At 39.1% G+C, this 13,821-nt stretch overlaps 1 protein-coding gene across 2 annotated transcripts in view; it reads left to right on the top strand.

The window, feature by feature from the left end:
• The window catches only part of PUS10 (pseudouridine synthase 10), a 34,567-nt gene that overhangs the window by 14,014 nt on the left and 6,732 nt on the right, over positions 1-13,821 (top strand). For both annotated transcript variants that reach the window (XM_027453278.3, XM_005016919.6), the window contains exons 6-14: positions 461-572; positions 2,216-2,277; positions 4,827-4,872; positions 7,079-7,143; positions 8,057-8,142; positions 10,735-10,860; positions 12,504-12,560; positions 13,488-13,564; positions 13,658-13,713. In XM_027453278.3, coding sequence (XP_027309079.1) covers positions 461-572; positions 2,216-2,277; positions 4,827-4,872; positions 7,079-7,143; positions 8,057-8,142; positions 10,735-10,860; positions 12,504-12,560; positions 13,488-13,564; positions 13,658-13,713 — 687 coding nt within the window. The remainder of the gene's footprint in view (positions 1-460; positions 573-2,215; positions 2,278-4,826; positions 4,873-7,078; positions 7,144-8,056; positions 8,143-10,734; positions 10,861-12,503; positions 12,561-13,487; positions 13,565-13,657; positions 13,714-13,821) is intronic.

Genomic DNA, 13,821 nt, shown 5'->3' with positions numbered 1-13,821 from the left:
TTCTGTCTTTCTTGTGTTAACGTAAGTGCTTATGTGACCACCTGGAGAGCTGATGGTCTCACTGATCTGGTTGGAAAAAAAGAAACAAAAAGTGATTTTTGAGAATTGGGGTTTGCTTTAAATGGCATGGTATGATTTATCATGCTGTGTAGCATCCACATGTGTGTATGTGCTTACTGTGAAGCATCTTACCTGGAATCCCTGTTTGGCCTTAATGTTTCCTCAACGCCTTTTTTATTAATTCAGTACAAAGCTTCACTGCTGTTACAGGAGGTATTGGAGCAGCCTTTCATTCTTTCATGCTGTGATCTGTACGCTTAGTGTGTTAGTCCATTTCATTTGTACACTGCTTGTTTACCTTGGACAAGCTACTTAATTCTGTCTAGAAATATCATATGTCATGTATCTATCTTTGACAGACTCCTGTGCGAGTTATTATTTCTTTATGTATGTGATTCAGAAAACTGGGCCTTTCCTTGGCAAAGGATGACATCGTTCAACTGAAAGAAGCTTACAAGTGGATTATTCATCCCCAGTTGTCGGAGGAGTTGGGTGTTCCCGCTGATGGAAAGGTATTGTATAAATAAAAAAGCACTTTCTTTTGTGTGTGTTTGTACGTGTATAGATAGGTAGAAATATATATATGTATACAATTTTTATCATTAACAGATAAACAAGTTGCACTGCTTTTATATTCACTGTAGGGGGGAAGGAGAGCGGGGGAGTTCTTTTAACATGAGATCCCCAAGTCTCAACGCCAAAGGGTTCAACTTCCATTTTTATACACAGAGATCATTGAGTATACTGGGACCACTGCAGTCTTCTGCTAGATCTCTTGCTCTTGGGCTGCCACCCTCCTTTTACAAATGAGACTTTTCCAGGATCTTTGTTTTTTGGAGACCAAGCAATGCTTATATATTCCTTCTTTGCTCTCCTGTTACTGCCAACACTTTTACCGCTTTGTGAGATAAATTTTTCAGGTTACTTGCGTGTTAAATACTGTGGAATATATTTCTGAAACATGCTAAAGGAGGGAAGACTGGTCCTTGTTGACTTTAATGACTGCTAGAGATAGGCATGTTGGAACCTGCAGTACTAGTAAACAGGCAATAGGAATGTTTTCTCAAACTGTATTTTCAACTTTCAGGTTCTGACTAACATCCCTAAAACGTTTCTGAAAAACATTGACCACATGTGACATTTGGAAGTTGTCAGGAAAATTCAGAAACACCATCATCTTGACTGTAAAATCTCTGCAAACATGTCTAAAAATCCTGCTGAAGACAAAGCAGTCTGTAGTTTTTGCTTGTCATCAGCCGCAGGACTGACCCCAGGACTAGTCTCAGTCGTTAAGTTGATTTGTCAACTTCCGTAGTAATTACAGATTGTCTTTTCCCAGGAGTGCTAATTGAAAGCATCCCTTTTGTCTTAGTGAAGAGAGAATCACTCAGTCACCCTGAAGATGATCCAAGAAGAAACAAACTTCTTACATACTGAGTTAGCAAAAGCTTTACAACACTTAGGCACTGAGCCACTTCAGACACCATTGTACCATAAAAGTTACTTGTGTAGTACCCTTTATCTACAAGCCACTTGAATATTAGCCAATCTTTTCAATAGCCCTCTTGAGGTATACTGGTATCTGAATAACAGAAGTAATGAGTGTTGTTTGCCCAAGGCCAAAGAGGGAATTGGGGGTAGAATTGAGATTACACTGGAGTTTCTAGTCTAGCTGTCAATCCACTAGGACATGTTGCCTTTCTTTGCCCCAAGGCCATCCAGTCATTGCAAACGAAGCCCCTGACAAAATTCTTCAGTGGTGACTACTACAGGGTTTTTATCTTTATTCCACGCTAGGCACTGCTCTCCCAGAAGGTGTGTTAAGTTTAGTGACCGTAATAGGCTTTGAGCATATACTGTCTCTGACTCAATTCCCCCTGTGCAAAATGGGGCCAGTATCTATGATGTGTAGGTCACTCATGTTATTGAAGTGCTCTGAGATCATTTTTGGGTACTTCAGAAATGCAAATGCCATTATGGCACAAGTTTTAGTGTCTTTCTTTAAACTGTGTTGTAGAATAAGTGGATTACTTTTTCTTTTGCCTACCTCTTTACTGTTTTCCTAGTATTACAATAAGTATGCTTGAGAATATCCTCCTGGTTTGTTTAACAAAGTATTACCACCCCCACCTTTTTTTTTTTTTTTTTAATTTAGAGTTTGTTTGAAGTTAGCGTGGTCTTTGCTCACCCAGAAACAGATGAGGAGTGCCGTTTCCTGTAAGTTTTGATATAAATAACAAAAGATCTTTATCTAAATATTGTGCAACTTTGTTGGTTTGGATTTGCTACAGATGAGAATATGCAGTGTTTATAAACTCGAATGGGCCCTGCATTTAAACTCCCTCATATTCAGATAGAGCTACAAAGCTTAAAGTTATGCCACCTCTGTCTGGTTAATTCTGTGCTTTAAAGCCAATAAACAAAATCATCCAGAATTTTGATTTGGACTGGAAGGATAACATTTGGAAAAAGTTGTAGAATTTCAGCCCTTTTCAAACTCTTCACCCTCCTCAACATGGCTGTATCATTTCAAAAAAATAAACTCAAAACACATAGTTGAGGGTGGGGGAATCTTTTTGAGGTCATGTCTAGGTTTTCCTGTTCTCATCCTGCTCATGGATGGGAGGAGGGAAGGTTTAGAAGTGGGTTCGTCCAAATTAGCTGCTTGATTAAAACAAACAGAAGTTCCCTGGCCACCACATACAATCTTTGTCCTGGCCCAACAGAGCATTTGCTGTATAAATCCTTCTTTAACACAAAGAAGCAAAATATTTCTGTGAATTTAGCTACCGTTGAATCTGATTTCTGAAAATCTGGCAGTAGTATATTCTGGATAATTAGGTTTGCTCTTCCTGTTTGCTGATGCTTCCTGGAAAAGTTGAGTTTCACTCAGTGTCATCACTTGTGCTCCTACGACAAGTTAAATCCTAACAGAGACAGAGGCTCCTCATAGAGCTTCTGGTTTCTGCGTCGTGTAGTGACTTCATCCCTGGAGATGAGATATTTCCTTTGCAGCCCTTAATGATTTCCCTCGTTGTACCTCTTCTGGCAATTTGTGAGTGCCCCATCTGTCACCTTCTTAGTTTTCCACAACTGCATACTCAGTGGCAGACCTAGTATTAGGAACTGAATTTCTTTCCTTTCCAGCATCTTAAAGACCGGGCAAATGTAAAAGTATTAGAGCCAAACTACATTTTTACCCACATTCCTACAAAAACTCAAAAGTTCCCAGCATACCTGTGTTCTTATTTACTTAATTTTACTTGATCAGTTCTCATGTCCTGTAGTGCTCTTCCTTCCTCTGAAACATGGCAGCTCTTATTTTCATCTCATCTTCCCAGTACTTTTTTTATGACCTTCCCAAAATGTTGATGCTGAGCATGTTGTGATGCCAGTGTTGGTGCTCCGAGAGGAATAGCTGTAGAAGGGAAAATTGTAAAGAATTTATGTTCCACATTCCAGCTACTCAGGTCTATTCCATGTGTCTTGACAATATCCCTTTATTTGCCTTCTCTTTGGGGCATACTTAAACAGCCATTGAGATTTTGGATGTTCTTCTGAAGTAACAACACAGTCCCTAACTTAATTTTGTGGTAGCTTCTCAGGTGTCAGGACATTCTCCATACGTGGAAGGTCGGCTCTGGACATGTCTGGGGCAATGTTTTAATTTCAGTGTAAACAGAGAAATTTGGTAATTGTCAGAGCTTTAGTAATGACAGTTGTATGGAAGCAAAATTAAGACCTTGACTCAGCCTGGAGAAGTTCTCCCAGCTCCAAGTATGCTTTTGGAAGGGATTTCCAAGTATGACATCTGCAATTTCTCCTCTTGTGAGCTGTTTTTACAGAATCGTGTGTAGGTATGTGTGCCAAAATGACTCTTGGTTTGATGTGGAAGGTCAAATTGGCTCTTGTTAGTTTATATTTGGAGATTTATATTTAAATTCTGAAAGAGGGGATTTGTGATGCTTTGTGTCACAACTGACCAGGAAGGCTGTCTGTACAGAAACTGCAAGAGGTCAGACCTACTTCTTTATAGTCTACATTAGTTATAAAAGTGTTGAAAAGCACCGGCAAGAATTGATAAACTGTGTTGGAGGCTAGAAACCATCTCTTACTGCATACACAGAAATCCACTAATAGGAACAATAATTTCCTTTACAGTACTCAGAAAAAATGTTTCACTGACTCTGCTTTCACTTTTGTGAAGCAACCAATAGTTTCCTTTTGAAGGGGCAAAACACAAATAGTATCAAATACCTGGGGTTACTTTTTTCTGTAGTAAGCTGAATTTTCCTATCCAGAAGCAGCAATTTGTGTCTCTGGCTTGGATATGTTTAATTTTGCCGTGTACATTGTCTAAGAGCAGGAAATACAGATTTCAAGATGTCAGCATACCTTGAGCAGAACTTCAAAATTGATCATAACATTTATTGAGAAGGGTTGAAAAGGACTGAAAGATAAACTTCTCGTGTGCTTTTCCATCCCATCTCAAAACTGAGGAACATTAGTGTTGGTCAGAGCAAGACAGGCTTACACAGCTTTGTGATTTATCTCTAGGTCAGGCAATGCACACTTTCCACCATTTGTGGCTTAGGATAGAATTGATTTAAAAATCTGGTCTGTGCTAAACTGTGGAAGTGAGATGCTGGGCATACTGGGATACAAAGACCATTTACATGCTATGCTTGTCTGTCCCTGATTTTTTGTTTTGTTTGTTTTTTGCTTTTTCTGTAAGAGTAGCAGCTAATTTTCATCTCTCTATTCAGAGCCACAGCCTGTCCGGATTGTTTCAAGCCAGCAAAAAACAAACAGGTAGGATCTCATCATTGTTGTATTTTCTTTCTGACATTCAAACTTTCACAGCTGTAACTACAGTGAAGAACTTACCTGGGTATTTAGTCTGTTTAATGTCTGTTCTTCCTTCATCAGAAACGTCCCAGAATTTTCCGTTGTCTGAAAATAAAGTCATCTCCTTTTATTCGCTTAACATTTCTTTTCTTAGGAGAACTACGACCTTGTTGCTTTTCTTTAGCTCATTAATTTTCCAGATTGTCCAAAGGAATACTTTTAGGACTGTTCTCTGTAAATACATCCCTTCAGATGTAAGAATTTGATTCTCATGCATTAAAAGTAGCATAAAATACGGTCCTCAAGCTCTCAGTTCAGATAAGTCACATTGTGAAGAGGAGACTCCGCAGCTGAAAGAGAATGATCACACCAGAGTTTTCACGTCCTCTGATCTGAATGAAAGACACGGTACATCCAGGGTGGTTTTATCCTGTCTACTTCTGGAGCAGGGGAAGAAAGAAAAGGGACCTTGCCACTCGTTGCATACCCTGAGCACACACAATCGTTGAGAGAAAAGAGGGGGTGTAAGAATAAAAAGCAGTTGGAGATAAGCTGATAGGAGTAGGATGGTGGGTGTGATGCGAGGGAGAACAGGTAACTTCTGTCAGCAGCCTATGAGAGGCCTTTTGTTCTTTCTGGTGAACAGTCTGCCGACTTTTGGTGGAAGCAGTCTGACCCTGGAATTCTGCCTGCTGTACTCCACCTGACATGGAATACACACAAGTCTTTTTTTAGAAGTATTGTATTGTCATAACTCACTGCTTGCTGCATGGCTTTCCTTTAAAAGGGGGAAACCCCCCGTAAGGAGCTAAACCAGCAGGGCCTAGCTGTTGAACCCATGCAGGCAACAAGATGTAGGGGAATCTAAAGGAAGAAGTACAGCCTCTGAAGAGCCATCAGAGGCTCATCCTTACAAAGAGGCTGTGCTTGAAGCTAGCGTCAAGGGCTGTGTTAATCAGAAATGGTATAAAAGCTGGATCCTGAGTAAAAAATTGTCATCTGCTGTAGATGACAATTTAAACATACTGTTACTTTAAAGGTTTTCCAGCTCAGCTGTCCTATGAGGAAGGAAGGTACTTTTATCTGTACTTTATCTCTAGTTTATGCTTAGGTAGAGAAGCAGCAACTTTCCTGAAGGCATCCAGGATGTCCTGGATCATCAGAGCAAGGACTTGAATCACCCCAAACAGCAATTCAGTATTTTTCACTGTTTTTCCAAGTCCTGAAGCTGAATGAAAACATGACTTTTTAGTTCCTTTCCATGTACCAGTGCTCTTCCTGAAGCGTTTAGACTTAACGGTCTGGATGGGTGGACAGCTAGATGGGTAATAATCCACGTGAGTGGGCTTAAAGGGTAGTGGTTACTGGGTGTCATACTCTATCTGGATGCCTGCGATAGTGGAGTACTGCAGGAGTTTGTCCTGGGATCCCTCCTTTTGAGCATCTTTATAAAAACCTGGAGGAGACTGTAGAGTCTATTCTCATCGAGTTTGCTGATGACAATAAATTGGAAGGACTGTTAGATACACCTGAGGGCGCAGCTGTAGGCAGGCTGAAGGAACGGGCTGATGCAAGCTGTATGAAATTTGGCAGCATCAAACACACAGTCTGACACCTGGGAAGGATTAAACTCTGTCAGCAATACGGACTGGGGACTGCCAGGTTGGGAAGCAGCACAGTACATGGTAGAAGATGGAGAAACAGTGGCTATAAGGTGAAATGAGAGGTTCAAAGTAGATGCAAGAAAAAAACTACACCACGAGGACAGTCAGACAGTGGAGCAGGCTACCTCCAGGGAGGGTTTGCAGGCTCCATCCCCAGGGGATTTCAAGACCCAACTCCACAAAACCCCGAGCATATAAGTGTACAACAATAATCATTATGTTCTGATCTGTAAGCTGCACTAATTATATTGTTTTCATGTTGTGAGTAAAGCTATTTGGATATATTTAGGCAAAATTACTTGTTGCTCTTTGTTGCCCTGTTAAGGTTTAAGGTCACAGGGAGCTCTCGCTGATACAGAGTTTGTAGGTATAAGAAAACATAAAACATAAGTGAAAAAAATGTATTGTGAGAAGTGTCTCGTGTGTATGTTTTAGGGTTTCTTTCTTTTTTAGGCATATCCTTTCTTAACTTCTCTTCTTGACTCATTTTTTATTTCACTGTGCAGTCTGTTTTCACTAGAATGGCAGTTATGAAAGCCTTAGAGAAGATAAAAGAAGAGGATTTTCTCAAGTAAGTGTATACTGAAACTAGTTCTTAGTATTGTTCTTTTGTATAGAATTAGGATGGGGAGGAAAATATTAGGTGGGTAAATGGTAGTAAGATGACTATAAAAGAACTAATTGTTTAAATTCCGTTAGTTTATTATTTGAAATGTGTTGCATTTTCTGATGATAAAATATAATTCTTGATTTTTTAGTTAAAGCAATGTTTAAATGCTTGAATTAAGCCGCAGGAGATGGAAAACTGGACAAACGATGCAAACGATGGTCTTCTTCCCATCAGTAATATTGCTTCATTGTTTTAGTATCCCAGGAGCACCACAGAAGAGCAGCTGTAGGTCAGGGAGTTGCAGTTCTGCTCGGTGCTGCCGGCAGTGCGTCACTGCAAGTCTCTGGGCTGGCATGGGGTTTAGAATGGTTGGAAGTGAAAGCAGCTTATTGCAGTATTGCCAATCTCACACATTGAAACAAATCTTCATGTGCATCCTCAAAACCACAGGAGAGATTGAGAAATCATGGAACTTCCACCTGTATTATGAACCTGAGTCTGTAAGGCAAACTTCTCTTTACAAGAACGACATTTTTCCCATATTTCCAAAATGGTAGGGGTGGGTTGAGCTTTAAGAAAACACCAGACAGTGTAATATGGTTAAAATAGAAGAACAAGCAAGCAGTAAAAACACAAGCAGTAGGAAGACATCAGTAAACATTTTCTCAGTAGTTCACAATGTTTAAATGCACTAAATCTTCACAGCTCTTTTCTTTATTCATCTCTTGCTGTTCCAGCTATTAATGTGAATACTGAATTGATACTGTAGCTGTGTTTTTAGTACCTGAAGCCATTGTTTTCCATGCCATTATTACCAGGCTGATGCTCTGTTATGTTCTGGTATTACTAGTTTTTCTCAATCTTTCTTTTACAGGCATTTTCCGTGTCCCCCGTGTTCACCAAAGAACCTCTGCGTTGCACTGGAAATTCAGTGCAATAATGGTGCAGTTTTTGTGGCTGGTAAAGTGATCCATTTATTTGCTGCTCTGTTGTCTTAAGCGTAACTTTGTAATGCTGCCACAAGAGCCAGGAGACTCTTGCTATCTGCTGACTCCTGTAATTACTTATAAGGAGCAAAGAATTAAATCTAGCTCTATCTAAGGGTGGACTTGGAAAGGGGAAGAAATTATATTGGTCTTGCTTCCTGTCTCCTTGGGATAACCCTTATCCCTGCAAATGCTGCAGTTGCAGTACAGCCCCTCACGATGAGTGCATGGTTTGGGAAAGGCATTTCCTCACTAGATAAGCTGTCAGCAGTGCTGTGCTGTTCCTTTGCTGGGATTTTGAGTTGGATTTAGCAGTGTTCACCATCTGGATTTATCTGCGTATTACTTCAGCCAAAACTGTTGATCTTCATGAAATTAATTAAAAGTGAAATTTTGGAAATCTTAGCCCCCTCCAACCCAAGGTAACATCTGGAATAATTGGGTAAGACAGGTAGTGCAACAACATTTGATGTCCCTGCCTTGAGATGATTCTACAGACTTTTCTGTCGTTGCCTACAAGTGTATCTAACCTTCCCCAGGCCTGTGTATAAACAACCACATACTTAATTATACACAGACTGTTTAAAAATACAATTATAAGCCTATATGCTATGTTTAAAAGGGGGGTAAAAATCCTGAGTAAAGGAAAACTTCAAATGAAAAGAAAAAAATGTGAAATTGAATATTCTCATGGCAGGCTAGTTGGTGTTCTCTATATACCTGTTTCTTATTTTTAATGACCAATTAGACAGTTAAATATACATTTTCATGAAACCAAGATACCTGATTTCTTTTAGCCTTTTCCAAACACCCTGTTTTGTTGGGTGGTTTTGTCATGTATGTAGAAAGACATAGTCAGTTTTCTGCATGTGATTGAATTGAATTTTGTTTTTGTGTTTTGTAACTTACAGATTGGGATGGTTTTTTGTTTGTTTGTTTTGTGTTTTTTTTTGGGGTAGTGGTGGTATTCCAAACAAACAAAAAAACCACAACCCTATGTTATCTCTAATTTATAAAGAAAATCCAGAAGAATTTCTTGAATACAGTGCAGTTTTTTGTTTGTTTGTTTGTTTTGTTTTTGCTATTACAGCAGTTTAATTGAGATTTGGGTCTTAATTTGTAAGCACAATTTCAGAGTTTGTGTCACCCTCTTGACCTTACCTTCGGTGTTTACTGATCCCTTCCCTCTGCTACTTTTTCTTTTTTTTTTTTTTTTTAAGTGTTCAGGAGAAGCTGTCAAATTGAGAAATACCTGTGTTTTTTTACCCACTCTGGCTCAGATCAAAAGCTAAAATTATTAGAATGGGGAGTTGAAAGAAAAAAAATGTGTTATTTTCCTATTTCCATTTTATGGAGAGAGAATTTAGCAATGTGAAGCTGACTTCTGAATGGTTATTCATAGTACTTTCATTATTTGCCCCATCGAAACAGTATTAGTCAGTTTCCCCATTTGTTTGTGTGGGTTTTTCTGCAGATCAAAATGCAGGAAGGAAGTGTTGTTAGAAATAGGAAAGTATGATACTGAAAGCCAAAAAAAATGGAGATGACAAAGACACAGGTACCATATGCACAGCTACTTTGAACTCCTTTTTTTGTTTCATAAATGCAGGGTTTCAGTTTGGAATGCGTTAGTGCAGGGGGGTTGCTCGTTCTTTTTGAATGAGCTCCCTGTTTTGTGCATATTTTCACTTATAAAACCTGTCAGCAAGAAAGCTCATCTTGGTCGTCTGTGTCAGGCTCGTTCTTGGTTGTAGCAGCCCTTGCGTCGCGTGCAAGCATGACATAATACCAGAGTAGGACTGGAATCAGTCAGAGGATGGCAATCTGTTTGCATAGCAATGTTCCAAGGTTCTTGAAATTTGCACTGGTTTATTATCGAGGTATTTTGCTAGCATGGTTTTCCTTGTAACAAGCCAAAGCATTTTAGTTTGGGTTTCTTCTGTTAAACATTCAGACAAGGCAGAACTTGGATTGAAACCTGAACTATTTGACAGAAGGATGTGGGGGAACTTGTTTACTTAGGACATACATAGATTGGTGAACAAGCACATATATAGATATTTGTGTATATATGTATATCCTGTTTATCTAGTGAGGGTGTATCAAGCTATACCTCAATATATAATACTGATTTCATTTATGTATTTATTTTTATAAAAAACACTAGTTCGGCTTGGAGGAAATTAGCTCAATACCGTGCTCTGATTCAAAGAATAATTATTCAGAACTAAGTTGCCTCAGACTGGGTACTTGGATCTCAGTTTTTTCCTTCTCAGTTGTGTTAGTCTTTGTACAGTTTTGTTCATATGCTTCTCATACCTGAGGGTTTGACTGCAGCAATAGGTTCTCCACATGTGCCTTTAAGCTGGTCATCTTGGGTGCTGAAACACTTGTAGGTCCAGGAGCATGAATTTGTTGCTGCAGTGCTCTTGCTGTAAAACAAGGTTAAGTGTCTAAAACTATTTTCATGAGGCTCCAATTGAAGTTAAATGCATTTTAATATGGGATACTGGTTCTTTTGTCCATTACTTAAGAACGCTTACAGGTAACATGCTTGTTTGTCCAGGAAGGTACAATAAATATTCAAGGAATTTACCTCAGACTCCCTGGATTATTGATGGGGAGCGAAAGCTGGAGTCTTCAGTGGAAGAACTGATTTCGGAGCATCTAATGGCAGAATTCAAAGCAGACAGTAAGTGTCTAGGAGATCTTTTACCATATATAATTCTCATTGTTTCTAGAATATTTTTTCTTAGTAGCTACTCACTTAATACAAGAGTATAATGGAAAACACTCCGTTTCTTTATCCCTCTCCTACCCTTCCGAGCCAAAGCCCATAAGCTCTTTTTTAGCTATGGCCTATGAGTAACTAGATGATTGTATTTCATACAGTATCTTTTATCCTTCTAAAATACCTCCTCAGCTGATCTGATGATGCAAAAAGTCTGCTTTTATGTGGTAGTATTTTTGTCTCGTAACAGTTGGTAATTCATTCAGTGACTCCTAATGAGGAGGTTTTTGCCATGGGCATTCCATAATATCTGCCTAGCCTTCAACCCCTTCATGTTTCTTACCTTGATTAATTTATTTTCTTCAGTGCATAGAGTTCCATAAGATAAATGCTTATCCAGGGATTATCCAGATGAAATAATCATTGCCTGTCATTTGTCGCCTGCTAGACTTGGAGACATAGAACGCCCAAGGAAAAATTGCATTACATATTAGTTTAGAAAAAAAGAGTTTCTTTCCCCTTCTTTCCTCCCTCCCAAGAGTTGCTATGCTCATCTGAACACTAGAAAAAATTCTCAGACTAATTCTTCAGACCAATTAGCATGTAACACCTGACTTTAGCTTGCAGAATTACCACAGGTGACCACCAGAAATGCCTATAAATAACAGTGAGGAGCAATATAAACGTACAGGAAGACTGTTGTCAGCAGGTCAAGGGAGGTGATCTTCTGCCTTTTCTCAGCAGTGGTGTGACACTGTCCTGGGCCCAATTTGGGGCTCCTGTGCAAGAAAGACACGGACATGCTACACTGAGTCCAGAAAAGGGCTGTGAAGTTGATAAAAGATCCAGAGCATGTTTTGTCCAAGGAGAGTCCAACTCAGAAAATTCTGATGTTGTGACAGAAAAAAGCCTTCATGACCATGGAAACATTTTCTTGCTGTTATTTAGTTGTCATTACATGACTGGAGAAGTGAGGGATAATAAAAACTAAGAAAATCTTTGTGCTCTTGTTTGTTCCCAATAGAGGAAAAAAAAATAAAAGTGAAACAGTTTTTCAGAGACCCTTTATAGTGGAGCTGCAAAGTTACTATTTAGTGCAAGGTTTGGTCTCCCAGTCCATCTTCAGGCAAAGCTTGAAGATAGAAGGGGTATGATACAGGAAACTAAATTATCCAACAATACATGTTTGTAGCTTGAAAGACAAAAACAAAACCAACCAACCAACCAAACAAAAAAAAAGTGGTTATCTTTCAGATTGGACCTGAATTTTCTTCCTCTTCTGCCCAGGAGAGCAGACTAGGAGAAACTTCTCTGAAATCTTTGGAAACCATTGGGTATATTTAAGTTCTGTTTTGGAGGAAGACAGCTCACATTGATTGGCCAAAAAATTAGGAGTGCTTTTCAAGAAATTAGTGAGCATGAAGGAATAAACAGAAACTGTTTCCCTCTTGATTTGGTCAAATACAGTGCAGGCTTCATTTTATAAAGATAACTATTTGAAGTATATTTGCAAACAAATTTAGAATATCTCACCTTTTAAAAGCTGTGGAGAGTATTAAAAATGTAAAGTAAAATCTCATCTCCCTTGTTCAAATCCGTTATAGGCTTTAATTTTTCCTCCTCTGGAAGAGAAGATGTGGATGTACGAACACTAGGCAATGGTAAGGCTTGGAACATCTCTTGTGAAGCACAGAAACAGACAAAATGGTGCTACCCTGATAGGTCTTGCTGACTGCTAAGTGCATAAGTGTGTGACTGGGCATGCTTTGAAGTTTTATGGTGGAAACATTTTAGTGATATTTATGTATTTCTTCCCAAAGACTTCATAGCTTCATAAAAAGAACTGAAAGAGGAGACCTTTTTCTGTGTCCCTGGCTGCATAGCTGCATGGAAAAGCAGAGCTTGTTAAGAATATTTTGTTTTATTCACTTCCTATTTTTAAAACCTTTATGCCAGACAGATTCCTGTCCTGTTTTCTGTTGGGTCCTTGTGCTTTGCCTGTTACTGGGGAGTGGGGAAGCCTTGTTTTCTTTTTGAACTTGGCTCCTTTCTAAAGGTCAGTATTGGAAAATACTCTGAATCTACTATATCCAAAGGAGCAGGAGGGAAGAAAAAGTGAAAACTAACAATGATACATTCCAGTTCCTGTCTGACTGGGAGTGTCGTTCTTGGCATTGCTTTTACTGGGGAGCATCCCTGGCCCTCAGCACAGAAAGCGCAGCTATTGCAACAGATGTTTAGCTGAGGGAGCGGGATTTAACATCATCCTGCACCTGGGCATTGCTGTAGGTGACAGAAAATAAGCTAATTAACTTTTTTTCTTATTTTATTTTTTAATTAGCACAGACTTGTACAAGATGTCTTCTGGGAAGTCGTAATTTGCACTTATTGCTGATACTGGGGTTTAGTAGCCAAAAAAGTCCCTTGTTTCTTTCCTTCCATCTGATGTTACATCCCTAAGCCTGCAAGTTCCTATCCCTGTTTGCATAACAGCAGACAGCCTTCACACCTTCCAACCTTACTGCATAAATTCAAACGTTAATTTAGAACAACATGTTTTTATGTTTTATGACTGTGCATGTTGCCAGGAAGGCCCTTCGCCATTGAGCTTGTGAATCCTCGTAGAATACATTTTACTGCTGAGGAAATGAAGGAACTTCAGCAGGTAAATCATTTGCACCTCCCGGAACTCATAAAGCATGTGTTTCTTCTCTAAGAGAGCAGTTTTACTAACTGATTCTTTTTTTAAATATCACAGACAATTAATAACTCGTCAGACAAAATACGGGTTCGAGATTTACAGCTTGTCACCAGGTCAGTGTTTATCATTGCTGGCAAGGGATTTCAAAGTGACGCTTTGGGAGTTTTGCAAGCATTCTTGCTCACAGCATTATATAATTATGCTTATGTTACATGAGTAAT

This window comes from Anas platyrhynchos, chromosome 3, assembly GCF_047663525.1.
Source record: "Anas platyrhynchos isolate ZD024472 breed Pekin duck chromosome 3, IASCAAS_PekinDuck_T2T, whole genome shotgun sequence".
Taxonomy (NCBI): Eukaryota; Metazoa; Chordata; class Aves; order Anseriformes; family Anatidae; genus Anas; species Anas platyrhynchos.
This window is presented reverse-complemented; position numbering and strand designations above follow the sequence as displayed.